At 40.8% G+C, this 17,848-nt stretch overlaps 2 protein-coding genes and 2 long non-coding RNA genes across 10 annotated transcripts; 2 read left to right on the top strand and 2 right to left on the bottom strand.

Moving 5' to 3' along the window:
• Positions 1-67: 67 nt before the first annotated feature.
• Positions 68-2,389, bottom strand: Nepl9 (Neprilysin-like 9). Of its 3 annotated transcripts, none has more exons than XM_015180418.2 (2): positions 2,005-2,389; positions 68-1,941 (listed from the first exon to the last, which is right to left on the bottom strand). In XM_015180418.2, the coding sequence occupies exons 1-2, from the start codon at positions 2,233-2,235 to the stop codon at positions 298-300; spliced, it is 1,875 nt and encodes a 624-aa protein (XP_015035904.1). In that variant the 5' UTR covers positions 2,236-2,389; the 3' UTR covers positions 68-297. The 3 variants fall into 3 exon arrangements, with proteins under 3 accessions (XP_015035904.1, XP_015035903.2, XP_001356526.1); XM_015180417.2 differs by lacking the exon at positions 2,005-2,389 and having other exon boundaries at positions 68-1,617; positions 1,725-1,913; XM_001356490.4 differs by having other exon boundaries at positions 68-2,382.
• Positions 2,390-3,952: 1,563 nt separating this feature from the next.
• Positions 3,953-7,685, top strand: LOC26532641 (uncharacterized). 3 transcript variants are annotated; one of them, XR_004469499.1, is made up of 5 exons: positions 3,953-3,969; positions 4,611-4,753; positions 5,922-6,218; positions 7,046-7,188; positions 7,280-7,685. It is a non-coding gene; the product is annotated as an uncharacterized lncRNA (long non-coding RNA). The 3 variants fall into 3 exon arrangements; XR_004469498.1 differs by lacking the exon at positions 3,953-3,969 and adding an exon at positions 3,976-4,068; XR_004469497.1 differs by lacking the exons at positions 3,953-3,969; positions 4,611-4,753 and adding an exon at positions 5,722-5,845.
• A 1,404-nt stretch (positions 7,686-9,089) lies between these two features.
• LOC4816951 (hydroxysteroid dehydrogenase-like protein 1) lies at positions 9,090-14,550 on the bottom strand. Of its 2 annotated transcripts, XM_015180415.2 has the most exons (6): positions 14,426-14,550; positions 12,495-12,708; positions 10,532-10,654; positions 10,353-10,463; positions 9,419-9,867; positions 9,090-9,359 (listed from the first exon to the last, which is right to left on the bottom strand). In XM_015180415.2, the coding sequence occupies exons 2-6, from the start codon at positions 12,670-12,672 to the stop codon at positions 9,240-9,242; spliced, it is 981 nt and encodes a 326-aa protein (XP_015035901.2). In that variant the 5' UTR covers positions 12,673-12,708; positions 14,426-14,550; the 3' UTR covers positions 9,090-9,239. The 2 variants fall into 2 exon arrangements, with proteins under 2 accessions (XP_015035901.2, XP_001356525.2); XM_001356489.3 differs by lacking the exon at positions 14,426-14,550 and having other exon boundaries at positions 12,495-12,922.
• LOC117184092 (uncharacterized) lies at positions 12,906-14,294 on the top strand. Of its 2 annotated transcripts, none has more exons than XR_004469294.1 (2): positions 12,906-13,033; positions 13,834-14,294. It is a non-coding gene; the product is annotated as an uncharacterized lncRNA (long non-coding RNA). The 2 variants fall into 2 exon arrangements; XR_004469295.1 differs by lacking the exon at positions 12,906-13,033 and adding an exon at positions 13,049-13,200.
• Positions 14,551-17,848: the final 3,298 nt, after the last annotated feature.

The following is a 17,848-nucleotide window of genomic DNA, read 5'->3' as shown; positions in this document are numbered from 1 at the left end:
ATTAATAGACAGACAAATTTTTTGGTACATTTGCCACCCGTACCCATAAATGAACGACATGTGGGTCTGAGATTGGTAATTTCGTCAGCTCCATTAAATTATTTATAGGATATTTACATATGTACAAGTCTTAAGGCTAATTAGAAATTAACATTTGGTTGATTGAAAATCGTCAATACCGTTCGAAAAAAGTACTTAAATAGATACAACTTTATTCAAATTCTCCAATGCATATCTTTTGTGATTTGCAGCGATGGTTTTTTTTGTGTTTCTCAAGGTCCATTTACTAATTTCAGATTAATCACACATATTAATCATACACCTGGCTGGTGGATTCATAGGCTTATCGGGCTTCAAGTCACACTTGAAGGCCTCTTGGAACTCTGGCATATTCATGTATCCCCGATTCAGTTGGGCAGCAAAGATATCCGTCTGCCGGCTACACAGTTGCTGGGCCACCGCATAGAAGAGCACCCGCTGGGGATCCAGATGGAAGTACTTCAGAACAAAAGCCTCTGCAAAGGCGAAGCGCTCGCCCTGAAGCCAGAAGCGATAGTCCCGCAGTGAGGCCTGAAACGAGCGATAAAAAAGGAAGATCTCCCCAATCTCATCCGCGCTGAGCTGCCGGTAAATGGGTGCTAGTCGGGAGTCGTACTGCTGCAGCGACTGCCGCTCCAGGCAGTCCAAGGCGGTGTATCGTCCATCAGTGTCCAGTAGGAGATGAGACTGGCGCCACAGCTCCAGGCCCTGGGTGGCATAATAGTGATAGGTGGGTCGGTGGAGCGATAACAGCACAAAGTGCAGAAAGTGTCGCAGGAAATAGGCGGGTCCATTGACATCCTCTTCGTCGATGTAGGGGGAGATGAAGCTGTGACGAAGCTGCGCTCGTCTGAGGAGTAGAAGGTTCCTATGGAAGGCATTGCTGGAGAACCCCAGGTTCCTGTAGTTATGGTTTAGCTCCGTGATATTCAGGTAGGCCTGAGCATGGGACTGCAGCAGGCGGGCCACCTGCAGCTCCTTTCGTTCCACGGATGCTGGGAGCAGATGGCCATACCAATCCCTTCGAGACAGAGTCGAGCGACGCCGCTGTTGGAAGCGGGTGGTATGGAGTTGATAGGAGGCCAGTGCCACCTCTCGGCTGATCTGAGGGCTAAGGACATGCCACTGCCAGTACTCGCAGTGAAGTAATCTCTCAAACTCCTCGGCCAGTTGGAAGCAATCGGTATAGAGGAGCTGCTCCTTGAGCTGCCACAGAACATAGTTGTAGACGATGCGAGGTTCCGTTTGCCGAAGGACCTGCCAGGCTTGGCTGATCTTCTGCACATCCAAAGGGAGTTTTCGAGCCGTCTCCAGTTGCTCCTCAGTGAAGTTAAGCGTGGCGAAAAAGTGCTGGAAGTACTCCATGGTGTTGTCGTCGAGAAGTAGCTGCTCCTGATCGGGTCTGGGCGTTGTCCCGCCATTTCTTGTAAGACTCCTGACCAGAGGAAGTTCTCCTCTCATTCCTCGGCAAAGGATTCGCATCTCGTGGGCCACTATGTGTCCCACATTGGGGTGGCGACCCTCCAGGACATCTGACATGCTCGACTGGAACTCCGCCAGGCTGGGACATGGTAGATCCTGCAAGGGACTCACATAGATGGTTTGTGGGGCAAAGTAGATGTGGAGAAGTGTTGGAAACCCATGCGCCGCGAGCTGAGCGGAGAGAGCGATCCAATTGAGCCTACCATCCAGCTGCCTGCGTTCCCACTGATGTCGGAGGAAGGGCCAGGCGGAGAGAACTTCTCCATGCTCTCTCAGGAATGGGATCTCCTCCAGCAGACGCTCCCAATGCGGGAGCTGGGGCTTCACACTAAGTACATGGCTCTCCCCTCTGCTTCGACACTCGGAGTATAGTTGGGAGATCAAGCGACCGGGTAACGTCTGGAAGTTCCCATATTGTGCCTGAAAAAAGAGCATTCGATCTTGTTTGTTGTACAGATACGGTGGCACTTCATCCTCATCCACCAGTGATTGATCAAAGTTCCCACAGGCATGGGCATAGAAGTCATCGCAGGGATCGGCCGAATCATTCTTCATTCGGACCATCTGCCGGAGATTGCTCTTGTAGAGTTGGCTAAAGAATTGCCCCGACTCGATCTCCGATTCTGCCTCGGCTTCCGCATATTTGACGTTCTTTCCCAGCACCAATTTAGTGACTATAACTAAGCACACGGTTAGCAGTAGCTTCCAACGCATTATTTTCTAATCGTCCGCTCGTTACTTTGGTTTCGCGAAAACTGCGCAAAAATTTCGTCTTTCCCAGAGAGTGAGGGACCCCGAGAGACCTTAATGATAAGCCTCGACAGCTGTGGATTGAGCTTAGCTTCTATCGGAGTTCTCCAAGTTCTCACTGCTCTCTGAGCTGCTCAGTTTCTCATCGAGTGTTCCAGTATTCACTCGCCTTGACCTTAAAGATTTGTTGATCCGTTGATGACGAAATGAACCATAATATATATACGAGAGTGTATTTATGTACATGTGTTTTTGTATGCGTGCACATATGAGCACTATAAGAAATGGCACGTCTTGTTTTTCAACAAAGAAATATGAAATAAGTTTACTGGAAAACCTAGTTAAAATATCGAAACCACGCTTGTGTTTCCAGTTTAATCTCAATTTTTCTTCTTCCTACTAATTATTCAGGACGTTTTAAGTGTTCCATCTATTGTATATGACCTTGTACGATATATCAAAATTGATCATGTATTTCAATTTACTTTTCAGCAGACAATCATGCACTTACACAATTTCCACCAAATTTATACCAAATACTACGCATACGCCTTGTGTTCACAGCTGCCTTAGTGTCCAGCAGCCGCAACCACTCTCACGTACAATACATTAAATGGATTTTACTCAAACAAAAAAACTACATATTTCGTAAATGCATTTACCAAAAATACATTTGAAATTTCTGATCAATTTTTAAAAAGCTTTTTCCAATCGTCAAATATTTCATTCTGATTTCATGAGGGTTCGAGTTCAACTAAGAGAAAATTATCTCCTCCATTTTCCATAATTGTTTTGGTCATTAGGTACAATACGGTTTTTGCACATAAATATAGATGTACATATGTCCAAAATATGTACCTTCAAATATGTATATAGAATGTTTGTCCCGTCGTTCCGTTTGTTTTCCGCCATTTGCGCAGTGCATTTTCAAATTGACTTAATGACAAGTGTCAGCTTTGCGAAAAGTGTGTATTTTTTATAGAAGTCATGGACCTAATATAAGCGATATGTTGTTTATGAAAATGCTGGGTGGTGCTTAGACATAAATATATATCTATAATCTGATGCATGTCTAAATCGAAAAAGGGAAGGAGTGCTACATTCTACAACGATTATCATCCCTTTTCGAATACGCCACTGTCTTGACGCATTTCCCTGACCTCAAAAATCTTTAAGATCTCAAATCAATTTTCATATTCATGTTCCCAGTTCTTTTGCACTTGCGGGAGATTCCAAAATATCTGTCTATCTGTCAATTAGTTCAGAAGAATATGTTTCATGATTTCTTTTTCGTGTGACTAAAATGGAACACCAATATGGTGTCTGGGTGTACGAGAATTATTTATAATAAGCGTATTGTTATTGTTGGTAGCGGTGGTGGTTGAGCTTTAGATCCGGCCAACGGCTGCTCGAAAACTGTCAAAATGTGCGCTGTAGATTTATTTTATTTATTTTCGATGTTATATCTTTGCGACTTTCCAAAAAGTCTGCACTTGTTGCCCCCTACTAGTATAGTGGCATCTCGTTTTGGCCGATGCTACAGAACATTTTGCTATATACATAGAGACACACATATAGTTACGGGTATATGTATGTGATTCTATATCCACTTGTCAGATCTTCTGGTTGAGTGTGTATGCCAGTGGACGGCAAATGTTTGCAGTTCGCAAGTATTTCATCTATATCACAGGGAGGACGGTAAGTGCGTGCCATTCGTGGACGGTTCGGTTTAGTTGAGCTAAAGTCTTTCACCAGTTAATAGCACGAAATTGTGTCTCCCCCAAAAAGCAATCAAAGGTAAACCAGGAGCAAACTCAAGTGATCTGTGCGACCCCGTCAACGATTCGTAGTTCCTCCGCCATTAAAAGCAAAATTCTAAAATCGAATTCAAGTGTGCCGTGCTAATAAATATTTTATCAATTCTTTTATTTGTTGGAACTGTTCCAATCTATAAAACTGGAATTATTCCCATCTATATAGACGGACGGTTCTTTGATTGCTCTATCAGCAATATTGTATAAAGCAAAGAAACCTCAAATAGATATAAAAAAGAGATGCAGAGACTACATGTTTTTAGATTCCATATGGCTGTGATATCTGTCTTCTTTATATAAACATTTTTTTATATAGAATAGAATATAATTTTATTTAATTTGCTTATTTTAAAAAACAAAATGATATGTGTTTTTCCGGAATTTATGGCCGCCTTTTGAATGTTCCTATCAAATTAAAATTCTCACGCGCCGTATAAAAACAGACAGTCATATATTTTATATATCTTTGTCTGGCTTCCTTCCAATCTAATATTGAAAACAATATTTTCCCGGATCTTTTTTCAGAATATCCAATCAATATGAGCGAAGCAAAGAACCTCATGACCACCTTCGGCATCCTGGCCTTCCTGCTCTTTTGCCTGTACCTCATCTATGCAGTATTGTAGACTGCCAGGGCCACTAGGAGGTCCTTTGAGCAGGAATATGGGGTAAGACTGGTGATAAAATGGATGTTCTAGGGGTTGAAAAACGTTCGAAAAAGCTATAAGCACTATAAAGGTAAATAAAGTAGGCATTCTTTATAAACTTGGTATCCTTCAGGGTTTCAAGGGATCCTCTCTAAAAAGCCATGCATCGATTTCATTCAAAGAATAATTGAATCTCTGTCGGGATCTTTAAATCCATATAAATATACTGTTTAATTTATGATAAACAACATAGCCCTGACATTCAGGTAATTCTTTTCAAAAAATAAGTTTATTTGGTATATTCAAAAACCCACTTAGCCCAACTTCGATAATCCCTTTCGAATAAATGAGAATCAATCAACAATCCTTGGAAAACTCATTAAGACCCATAAACTCAATGGGGCTACGTGACGTGACTGATGTTTGGTTTGCAATGGGAATGTTCAAGATTCCATCAATATTTGGAAACATTGCGGCAGCAAACAAGGCAAATCCATTTGGTGGTGGAAAGTAAATAAATATGTATCTTGATAAAACAAACAGGCAGCTGGAAAAAATACAGCTCTTTTGCCTCCATGAATCCCAGACAAAATAAATCAAAATTATTCGAAAAACGTTTTCAAATGACAAGGTCCACGATCCAGATTTAAAGAGAGACGCAAATTTGTCTAGGTGCAATCCAGTAAATGAATAATTTTTGGAGAGAGAGCGAGAGAAGTCGAATCCCATGGAATCCAAGCATATATATCTTGAAAATATACCAAACTATAACCTATATGCATATATGCCATCCTGATGTGTGTGGTATATACATATATATATTTTTGAAAATGTGGGAAATATTTGTGCCGCAGCAAAGAAAATATGAGCAACAACTGGACACCCATACAAGCATGATCAAAATATCTGAATATATGTTTTATATATGTATTATCAAATATATATAATCAGATCTATGGGAGTGCGTGTGTCTGCTACAGCAATAATTCCAAGCGCTGGCCAACATTTTGTGGAGAAGCGGAATTCAGATCCGAAAATTCAGAGTCTCAGTTATTGCGTGCCTTTAGCTACGAACGGTTGGAGCAGTGCCCCAATAAGAAATACCCCACAAAAGTGTGTGTTTTTGTGTGCTACCAGGACTGCCAAAATTTAACTTAATTAATTCCATAATTTCCATTGTAATCATTAGCAACCAACAACAACAACAACAAAACCTATCAAAATGAATGAAGCCAGAAGTTTGTTCACCACCTTCCTGATCCTGGCCTTCTTGCTGTTTCTGCTCTATGCCTTCTACGAAGCCGCTTTCTAAACAACCCCACCCATCAACCCAATCAATCATCAATCAATCAATCAAGGATAGCTTACATGTTGAATTTCAATTCCAAGCCAAATCATGAACAACTTGTGGCCTAGGAGGAGTTTTAGGACCTTACGCGTTTAAGATGTTAGCATTTAATGGATTTCTACTAGTAACCTAAGCCAGGTGAGTCTTCTCTCAGCTAGTACAACGCCTAATTAATTCAATTACGCCCACGCAAATCAAATAAAAAATCTTTCGAGATGCCATCGGTCAGATTTCTTTAGCATAGAAGTGAAACCTTGACAGAACCTCAAGCGATCGTTGAAAATTTCTTGGCAGCCGCCGTTTGGCAGTGGCAGCTCGATAATAATTTTCCAAAACGAAAAAATAGACTTTCTTGTTCTATTTTTTAACGACAACATTTCGACATGGCCCACTGAGCACCTTCCTGCCCCGCTCAGCCTCATGCTGTCTCTTTTCCCCTGAGACACATTAAAAATCGTTTTCACACAACATTTTCCAAATTTTTCACTCTTCTATTTCGCAATTTTCTATTTTGTGATTCAAATCTTGCCCGAAATTTTCTCAATGCTGCCGGCAGAAGTATAAAAATGTTCAAAGACATTTTTTATGGTCAGAATTTATGATACGCTGAAGGTGGAAAATTATAATTACTTTTTATTAAATGTATCACAAACTTTGTTGATAGAAAAAACGCAGTATTTGGTGAGCAGGTATCCAGATAGGCGTTTAGCCGTGACCAAATCCCTTAATGAATTATATGGTTGAACTAAAAATAAACTTTAAATAGATTATTGCCATTGTTTATGCCAATTCGACCACTTGAACAAACAAAACACAAATCAAAGGCGAAAGTAAAAGCGAAAATTTATATAAATCTCGAACAGTTTTCAATTGCAAACAATTATTCAATCTGCGATTTATGGAATACCCAATATACATTAGTACATACATTTATAGTATTAAACAAACTAATTCCCACATTGCAGATGACGTCAAAGCCACCAGCTGCCAAATGTCAGGCCCCGCGATTAGTTTAGCACAGTTCTTAGGGGGCTCGCCGTCTTCAGCATCAGCATTATCGTTCTGGTGATGATGATGATCATGATGAATGGTCCACCCATGCTGAGAGGTAAGTACCATTAATTACAATTTCCCACCGATTCGGCTCACTTATGTACATATGTACATACATATATCGATCTATCCGTATATATTTCTAGGGCTGCGCTAGATTTGTTCCATCTTCGCGGCGGTGCAAGATCGATTCATCCTCACGGCTCTGTCGGCCACGGCGTCATCTGTTCTAATCATAAATTTAATTTTATGAATTTTTTTTCGTTTTCGTTTCGCAATGGAATTGACTTAATTTGCAATTTATAGACCATGATGCACAGCAGCAAGAACAACAGCCACAGCCATCAATAAGAACATTCAAGAATTTGGTTATTATTTCATTGTTAAACCACAAATTTATTTCGCATTCGTATTTAGTAAGACCTACATAATGTATAACTGCATTTTACTTGACTTTTCTTTAATTTATTGTGAATAACAAAGCAAATGCACATGCAACAAAACAACAGAAGCAACAAAAACAACAGCAACCTACTGCAGGAATAAAACAACTAGAAAAAAAACCTTGAAAATGTTTTAATATTCTCGAGATTTACAAAGATATTTTTCCAATATCGTGTCCAGCCCCTCATATCAGATGAATATCTTTTGGTTATTGATCTTTGATTGTTTGATTTTGGATTTTTCAAAATTTGCTTACAAATAAGAAGGTACCCTGAAGCTCTGGTTGTGTTCCAGCTGGGATGCCATTGCTTCACTGCCATAATCAAACTATCTCCATTTTTGTTCAGATTCAAAAATGGCTTCAACACCACCGTCTACTTTCGTACTACATTTATCATTCCGTATTCGTAGCATTTCAAACCGAACAAAAAGCATATTTTTGGGGGCGTAGCTATAAATACAGCTTGGTATATTTTATATATCATGTAGAATGTAGAATGTATATCATGTACATATGTGGCATATAGATGCAAAAAAGTATATATTCCTGATCCTGATCGGAAACTGATCAGAAATCATTTAATGGAAAAACTACATTCAAAAAACATAGGTTTAATTTTCGATCCCTTTTGTCCATATATTTATAAAGCTATTAGCATCAATGTAATGAGGAGTAACATCTGTCTGCATTCTCTTATTAATTCAATAATCATGTACCAATTTTTGTTAGTGGTTTCTATCAATGACCTCCTCAATCAGAAATTAAAAGGTCATCGACAACTTCTATTGTAAAAGCGCCTTGGGTCATATTGTGGGCAGTTCCTCGAGAGATCATTGAGTGCATCCCCCATCCTCCCTGAACCACCCGAAACTCATTTGCATGCAACATGCTAAATTGAAGCCTCACTTGCTGCTAAAAAGGTTACAATAAAATACAAAATTCACAGAAAAGAAACACAAAGAGTAGCACAAAGTGGCTGCAATGAAGCGAAGCAGCCAGCGTCATCTCTGGGGAAGGCTTTTGGAGGCTTCGCTTCCGTCTGATGGCTTTTTTGGCTTTTTACCGCTTTGTCGGTCAGTAGTTTCGCTGGCCAACCGGTTTTACGGGTGATAACCGTACACCTCTCCCTGCAAACCGAATTCTCACTGATCCCATGATGCCCCATTCTGCTTTTTAGCAAAACAAAATTGCAGTGGTGTGGTTATGCAATGCACAAGAGTAGAGTTTTTACCGCATGCATTTTGGCTATTGATTTGGCCAGCCGGTTTTTTCACGTCTCTTCTTATAAAAATACCAGCACAGAAGGAGGGTATGCTGATTTTGAACACGAGCTTGCAACAAAGAGAAACAATGTCATACTCGTATTTATTTCTTATATACGAATATGTGCTTTCTTGAGGATAATAAAGAAAGAGGTTAATGAAGAGTATCCATGCCCATCTGTATCTTTCTAATCTAAGGCCTTTGTTATGTGCAAGTGTGGAATTGTGGAAGAAGTAATTGAAGACCCGTTTTGTTTTGTTTTAATTTAATTTTATTATTCTTAAATTGGTACAAAATTATTTTTGTTACTTTTATAAACATTTAGACTACGAACCAAAGATACATATATACATATATGACTTGTAACACAGTTGAAGTGAGGACGGCCCAAAGCCCAGCTAAGTGACCAATTTTTCTTTCCTTGCCTTCTGCTCAAGACCATCGAACCTCAAGCGACTGGATAGCAGATGGGCAAAGACCATTCGGATGCGGATCGGAGCCAACTTCATGAAGAAGTACTGGAAAAAGGGAAAACAAAGAATACAAATGTGTATGTTGAAATAATTCAGATCTGTACCTGCACGCTGTGAACCCAGAACCCGTTGGTCTCGCTTGTCTTGCCCAGGGTAAAGACGGCGGATCGGGAGTAGCTATGGGCATTGGGGAAGATCCAGCCGCCCTCCATCACGCGTTCGGAGTAGGCGTTCATCTTAGTGACCACAAAGCCGGGCAGCACCAGTTGTACGTCGAGATTGTGGGGGGCCACCTCCCGTTCTAGGGCTCTGGTGAAATAGGTCATGAATGCCTTGCTGGCACCATATGCCGTTAGGTAGGGGAGCGGTGTCAGCTCCGAGGAGGAGCCAATGTTGACGATGGCCCCGCGGCGGGCGGCCTTCATTCTAGGCAGCAGCTTGCGAGTGAGCATCAGCACAGACCCGATATTGACGGTCATCAGGTTCCACAGCAGATCCTCGCTGACCTCTTCAAAGTTTTCAGGGTACTCGTACATCATTCCCACGTTGTTAACTGCAAGATAACGAGATAGAGAGAGAGATATCAATTTCCATGTTCAAGATCAATGTCAGGTCGTTTCAGAAAATGCCTTGAAGCGCAAACAAGGTCGGGTCTCTCCTATCTCTGCGAGTATCTCTCTTTTCCGCCAAACGCAATGAAAATGTAAATTGCTGAAGCGCGTCAAAGCGTTTATGAATTTTTGGCGAATAAAATTCCATCCACATCGTCGATGTACTTGAACATCGCCTAAGCCACACACACAACTCTTCGTCTCGCCAATAGACCAAAAAAAGAGGCATTATAATTGCAAGCAATTATTATTATATGACATTGACAAAAACATAAACATAAAAAAAAGAGGGGGCAACAAAACCAAACCGAAACACACAAATAAAAAGCCACTCTGTTGATTGCCGTTTGCTACTGTGGACAATGATGAAGCACTTGTCTGCCCCGGTGCGGCAGTACCTGTGTCTATGTATGTACATCTTACTCACCCAATATTCCCACTTCGATGCCGGCCAGCTCCTTCTCGATGTGCTCGTACACCTCGCGACCCTTGACAAAGTCCGCTACTATCCATTTGGTCTTTATTTTGTATTGGCTCTCTGTAATAAGGAATTATGTTAAACCATTTCCAACAGTAAAAATAAAGATTGACTGGGTTTGAGCTTACCAATCTCATTGGTGACTGCAATCAGCTTCTCCTTGGTGCGAGAGACAAGCACCAGATTAAGGCCCTGACGGGCCAACTCTCTGGCATATTCCTTGCCAATACCATCTGTGGCACCCGTAATGACTGTGAAGTGAAAGGAAGCAAAGGGTGAAGGTTGTTCAAAGGGGTATACATATTTGAACATGTTTATTTAGGTAGATTTTTAGCTAAAGAGTTGGCAATAGAAGATCACTTTAGTAAAAGAAAACTGTTTGACTATAACCAAAAGATAAAAACGAAATATCTATGTAATTTTAAAACCTTGTTCACTAGATTTTCCTTATTAGCGATCTGTTGGTGGCTCTTGAATTAGAATTCGATATCTATAAATTAGACAGGGACCTGCAGAACGTTTTGGAGAAACACTCTGATGTAAGCATTTATTATAATTCCAAAATTTCGACACTTTCGTTTGTGTACTCCCGAAAATATGAAAGATCTGTTTACCAAATCTTTAACAAATTAGCATGTGTCTGCTAATCAACTCGTTTTATTTAGTTTGGTGTCTTTTAATCACTTCGTCAGTTGCCAGTTTGCCAGATACCACTGCTTGCCGGCTGTGGTTGTCGAAACCAATGCAAACATTATGAATGGCCACAAAAAAGTACTGGTAGAAGCACAACCTGCTCGGTTGTGGCGGCTCCAGCCAGTTATTGGTTGCGTTGCCAAATATTTGTGCAACAGAAACATGACCAGCAGCAGCGCCACCACCATCGATTGTTGCGCTTGCGTGTTGCTAGATAATTATGAATGGGGCAAAGATTTTGCAGCTCGATTCGTGTACACTGAACACTGAGCACTGAGTATGGATTCAATCGGCCTTTCGAGGCATGAAAATATCCGTAATTGAATTAGGCAAAATATGCAGAATTCGATCAAGACGATCACGATCGCCCATTGCCATTGAAGGTCAATTATTAATTCAAAACAATAAACGCGATTAGCGACAGTTAAATTTACATTCGTTTACGTTCGTGTAGAAGCACGAGACTGAAAACGAAATCGTGAAGTAAAAACGAAATTAACAATAAAGAAATGAACATAAAAATGGGGGGGAAAAAATCGCAAAGCGAAACCGGCTTTCGGTTTCGAGTTGAATGACTTTTGCTGCTCTATAAACTGAAATATCAACAAAAACTTTGTGGGAGAATATTGTTAGCTAACTAAGACAAACATTTGCATAATTCTCTGTGTAAATTTTATTCTAAATGAAACTAAATGAGATTCTAGGTCAAAATGAAAGTACTTTATGAATGCTCGAAATTGAGAGTCCCTTAATATTAAGGGATAAGTGAATGTATCCTCAGATATAGGGAATATGGAAAATCTAGGAATATGGGTACACTAAAGGACATTGAAAGCCAATAATGTAAAGGAATATAGGATTACAAATATAGATGAAATCTTTAAAAATTGAATACAAATAAAAACACTTACGAGGAGTAACTAAAAGCAATGAATGCTTGTAATGATCTTACAGTATGCAGTATACTATAATATATTACTAATGAACAGGAAGAGAATTAACTTCTATTAGTCTAATGATTCAAAAGAGTAAAACTCACGAAATTCGTATTAAATGTGGGAATAGTGTGCTATTACAGCGTTTTATTGAATGCCTAAGCAATTTACAAAATATTCAGTTATTATAGGCGAATTTTTTGATAAAGGAATTTTCCAGATACTGTAGGCATAGTAAATATAGTACACATCTAACCCTCACACCGCACCTAGGGTAAACAATTTGCATTTCAAAGAAAGTCAACAAGGAAAGGCAAATCAAAAAAACTAAATGCTGCCAGTCGCCGGGGGTTCAAGCAAATATGCAAATATCGGAGAAATATATGCCTACATATGTATGTATGTATGTATGTATATGTAGGAAGCGTGAAACTTTCGCAACACTGTGGATTATACAACTCACCTGCCCATTTGCCATACTTTTCGACCAAAGTCTTTGGTAATTGGGGCTGGAAATACGGTTCCAGCAACGATTTAATGATCCCCACCAAGGACCTGAGGTTCTCGTATAGAAAGGCGGCTATCGTCAGAATGCCGACTGTGTAGATGAAGCCGGTGATAAGTTCGAAGAACGTTGTCATTCTTATCAGTTTATAAATTGTTGATTCCAGTACTGGCTGCATGGTTAAGTTAAGAGAGTTCGGTCAGTGATAAGAGAAATTGTGGATTGGACTGCGGTTGAACGTTGTGGAACGTTTGCTTATCACTACTGGGCACTATATTATTGAAATTTTTTTTTTTCTGTATATTTATAGCTATACACCAAATCGAGTCTCGCTCGCGCACTATGGACGTTGCCTCTTTGCGGTGGCACAAGTTGTTACTTTGAGCGCGGATCACGCACTGAATGGATCGAGTCGCGACTTCGTTCGTCGGACACCGATTTTCGCTTTAATTTTTCGGCTTTCGGGCTTCGGATATTTTGTACAACCAGTAACAATTGTAAATAACAAAAAAAAAACACTTACAGCAGCAGCAGCAAGGCAGTAAAAGAGCCACAAGACGACTGCAGTTTTTGGCTCCTCGGCCAGGTTTTACACAGTTTTCGTCGGTTCATTATATCATAAACTTTTTGTGGCTTTTACTGTTTTGCTGTCGACTGTTTAGAGGTTGGTGTAAAGATTACGAAAATCAGCGCAGCGCGTCTTCACATTTAATTACCATGAGAGAGGCGACCCAGAGACATCTGTCACTCTCTCCCCTAAAAACATTTCCACCATTGAAAATTGAAGCAATTTCGGTTCATTTGCTAAGTGCATAATGAGCTTACTTGTGGCGTAGAACTAATTGAAAACAATTAAGCGACAGATGCGAGAAATTGTCCACTGACATGCAATGACCCGTCACCTAAGGCGGTTTTTTTTTGTTTTGCCTATACTTGTACCTATTTAATTAGCTTTTTTTGTGCGTGTCAAATGTGTCAATCTGCGTAAAGGGATCTGGACATATTTTAGGGTCTGAAAATCGGCGTATACCCTTGAAAAGGTCAGGGTTTTGCAGCTGATGTTTCAGTGCAGGAAATAAGAATCATAAGTAGAAGACTCTATGATACTTTTGGAGGGTATTCGCGGTTCTTGTAATACCTATTTTAAAACTGAATGATATTTCTGAATTTATATTTGGTTATGTTCCTTTGTTTTCCCCATAAGCTTTTCGTGCATACTGTTGGTCATTCTGTTGTTCATTTAACCTTCTTTACTATGTTTTATCATTTCAATAACATTAGCCTTATTTATTTTTAGCTTATCAACAACGGAACCAAAAACACAACACAATAAAGTGCTAGTCTTTCGAAAGTGCATTTTCAGTTGACGACACAACGGAAGGCTTCAATGGCTTTCATGAATGCTAGTGCTTAGCAAATTAGCTTTGACCGTTAACACTTTCCGGCTAGCGAAAAACATTGGGAGGGCAAATATTGGTTGTAATTTGTGCAAATGTTGGGTTAATGTATTCTGCAATTAAGTACATTTTGAGTTTTAGAGGTTTTGACGATCATTCGCAAAAAAGGTATTTGTTTCGTGAATTGAACAATCATCAGTTGTTTTACCACTTTTTATCAGGAGCGAATTATAATTACAGACGAGAGTACATAAATATTTTTGTATTCAAATTCTTGTTACTTTTTTGTATATATTTTTGTTTTTTTTCATTATTGCGAATTTGTAATTCATACAGAAAAATAAATCTTTATCGCATGTGTCTTATATTCCAGACAATAGTCTGACAATAGTCAATTATTTCTGTATGAAAAGCGTTTCACTAAACTAAGTAAGGAATACTCGTATTTCATATATTAGTACTATATTTTATAAAATTGTTTAATAAACTCACTGTCAAGTAACACAATGAATACAAATTTGGACACTAAGTATAAAATCAATATTAGCGTCGTCGCTGCTTGTCTGGACAGTACTTTCTAGCAGAATGAATTCGTGTAAGGGCGGTCGGCGTCGCCACCGTACGACCCTAAGTAGGCCGACTTAATATTGAAAGATTGATTGCGAGCATGAGCAGTTTATGTTTTCTGAGCTTCTTATTCAATTTATTTTATTTAAAAATGTTTAAACAAAAATGCTTTAAAAGCTTCCACTTAACATTAAATGCACCCCCTGCCGTATTTTTATTGAAAATGACAATGTTGCGCCACCTAGTGTCTTTTTTAACAATATTTGTATCGATATATATGCCAGTTAATGCCAGTTCTGGCGCAGAAATAATTATATATCTTCCATGATTGTGGACATTAATGAAATATCTTTATTCCTCCTGAGAGAATATCCCCTGATAAGCAAGGCGAGACTTTAACTTCCACTTTTCCGTGGATTGTATTACCTCCAGTTCTATTGGCCGAGAGCCTCTCTGGCCACAAACTGCGATGCCTCCTCCGCGGGTGATTCCGCCGTATCTCCTCGTCCTCTCGGGAGGTCCAAGCCAAGGGGCTTTCTCCGATCTGGCCCTATTTGGCTGAGATATAGCCTTTCGAAGGACTGCATATCATTACTCGAAAAATAGTGGTTTTTCCGTACGCTATATCTCGGCTGAACAGCGGCCGATCGGAGCGTGGGATGTCTTTTCGTGATCGAGAGAGTCCTACCAGTCGACTCACGATCCTAGGAGAGTTGGTCCTTCCCCGATCTGGCCCTATTTGGCTGAGATATAGCCTTTCGAAGAACTGCATATCATTACTCGAAAAATAGTGGTTTTTCCGTACGCTATATATCGGCTGAACAGCTGCCGATCGGAGCGTGGGATGTCTTTTCGTGATCGAGAGAGTCCTACCAGTCGACTGCCATCGGAAAAAAGGACATCCATTTTTTCAGGATTTTCGCAAAAAATCATGATGGTTACATCATTAATTTTGCCAAAAATCGGCCTCATTTTCGAAGTCGACCTTTTGAAGCCGTTCGATAGTCAGGATCCTCACGATCCTAGGAGAGTTGGTCCTTCTCCAATCTGGCCCTATTTGGCTGAGATATAGCCTTTCGAAAGACTGCATATCATTACTCGAAAAATAGTGGTTTTTCCGTACGCTATATCTCGGCTGAACAGCTGCCGATCGGAGCGTGGGATGTCTTTTCGTGATCGAGAGAGTCCTACCAGTCGACTCACGATCCTAGGAGAGTTGGTCCTTCTCCAATCTGGCCCTATTTGGCTGAGATATAGCCTTTCGAAGAACTGCGTATCATTACTCGAAAAATAGTGGTTTTTCCGTACGCTATATATCGGCTGAACAGCTGCCGATCGGAGCGTGGGATGTCTTTTCGTGATCGAGAGAGTCCTACCAGTCGACTGCCATCGGAAAAAAGGACATCCATTTTTTCAGGATTTTCGCAAAAAATCATGATGGTTACATCATTAAATTTGCCAAAAATCGGCCTCATTTTCGAAGTCGACATTTTGATGCCGTTCGATAGTCAGGATCCTCACGATCCTAGGAGAGTTGGTCCTTCTCCAATCTGGCCCTATTTGGCTGAGATATAGCCTTTCGAAGGACTGCATATCATTACTCGAAAAATAGTGGTTTTTCCGTACGCTATATCTCGGCTGAACAGCTGCCGATCGGAGCGTGGGATGTCTTTTCGTGATCGAGAGAGTCCTACCAGTCGACTCACGATCCTAGGAGAGTTGGTCCTTCCCCGATCTGGCCCTATTTGGCTGAGATATAGCCTTTCGTAGAACTGCATATCATTACTCGTAAAATAGTGGTTCTTCCGTACGCTATATCTCGGCTGAACAGCGGCCGATCGGAGCGTGGGATGTCTTTTCGTGATCGAGAGAGTCCTACCAGTCGACTCACGATCCTAGGAGAGTTGGTCCTTCCCCGATCTGGCCCTATTTGGCTGAGATATAGCCTTTCGAAGAACTGCATATCATTACTCGAAAAATAGTGGTTTTTCCGTACGCTATATCTCGGCTGAACAGCTGCCGATCGGAGCGTGGGATGTCTTTTCGTGATCGAGAGAGTCCTACCAGTCGACTGCCATCGGAAAAAAGGACATCCATTTTTTCAGGATTTTCGCAAAAAATCATGATGGTTACATCATTAAATTTGCCAAAAATCGGCCTCATTTTCGAAGTCGACCTTTTGAAGCCGTTCGATAGTCAGGATCCTCACGATCCTAGGAGAGTTGGTCCTTCTCCAATCTGGCCCTATTTGGCTGAGATATAGCCTTTCGAAGGACTGCATATCATTACTCGAAAAATAGTGGTTTTTCCGTACGCTATATCTCGGCTGAACAGCGGCCGATCGGAGCGTGGGATGTCTTTTCGTGATCGAGAGAGTCCTACCAGTCGACTCACGATCCTAGGAGAGTTGGTCCTTCCCCGATCTGGCCCTATTTGGCTGAGATATAGCCTTTCGAAGAACTGCATATCATTACTCGAAAAATAGTGGTTTTTCCGTACGCTATATATCGGCTGAACAGCTGCCGATCGGAGCGTGGGATGTCTTTTCGTGATCGAGAGAGTCCTACCAGTCGACTGCCATCGGAAAAAAGGACATCCATTTTTTCAGGATTTTCGCAAAAAATCATGATGGTTACATCATTAAATTTGCCAAAAATCGGCCTCATTTTCGAAGTCGACCTTTTGAAGCCGTTCGATAGTCAGGATCCTCACGATCCTAGGAGAGTTGGTCCTTCTCCAATCTGGCCCTATTTGGCTGAGATATAGCCTTTCGAAGGACTGCATATCATTACTCGAAAAATAGTGGGTTTTCCGTACGCTATATCTCGGCTGAACAGCGGCCGATCGGAGCGTGGGATGTCTTTTCGTGATCGAGAGAGTCCTACCAGTCGACTCACGATCCTAGGAGAGTTGGTCCTTCCCCGATCTGGCCCTATTTGGCTGAGATATAGCCTTTCGAAGAACTGCATATCATTACTCGAAAAATAGTGGTTTTTCCGTACTCTATATCTCGGCTGAACAGCGGCCGATCAGGGCCTGGCATGTCTCTCTGTGATCGGGAGAGTCCTGCCAACCGACTGCCATCGGAAATAAGGACATCCATTTTTTCAGGATTTTCGCAAAAAATCATGATGGTTACATCATTAAATTTGCCAAAAATCGGCCTCATTTTCGAAGTCGACCTTTTGAAGCCGTTCGATAGTCAGGATCCTCACGATCCTAGGAGAGTTGGTCCTTCTCCAATCTGGCCCTATTTGGCTGAGATATAGCCTTTCGAAGGACTGCATATCATTACTCGAAAAATAGTGGTTTTTCCGTACGCTATATCTCGGCTGAACAGCGGCCGAT

Source organism: Drosophila pseudoobscura, chromosome 4 (genome assembly GCF_009870125.1).
Source record: "Drosophila pseudoobscura strain MV-25-SWS-2005 chromosome 4, UCI_Dpse_MV25, whole genome shotgun sequence".
NCBI classification, from domain to species: Eukaryota; Metazoa; Arthropoda; class Insecta; order Diptera; family Drosophilidae; genus Drosophila; species Drosophila pseudoobscura.
This window is presented reverse-complemented; position numbering and strand designations above follow the sequence as displayed.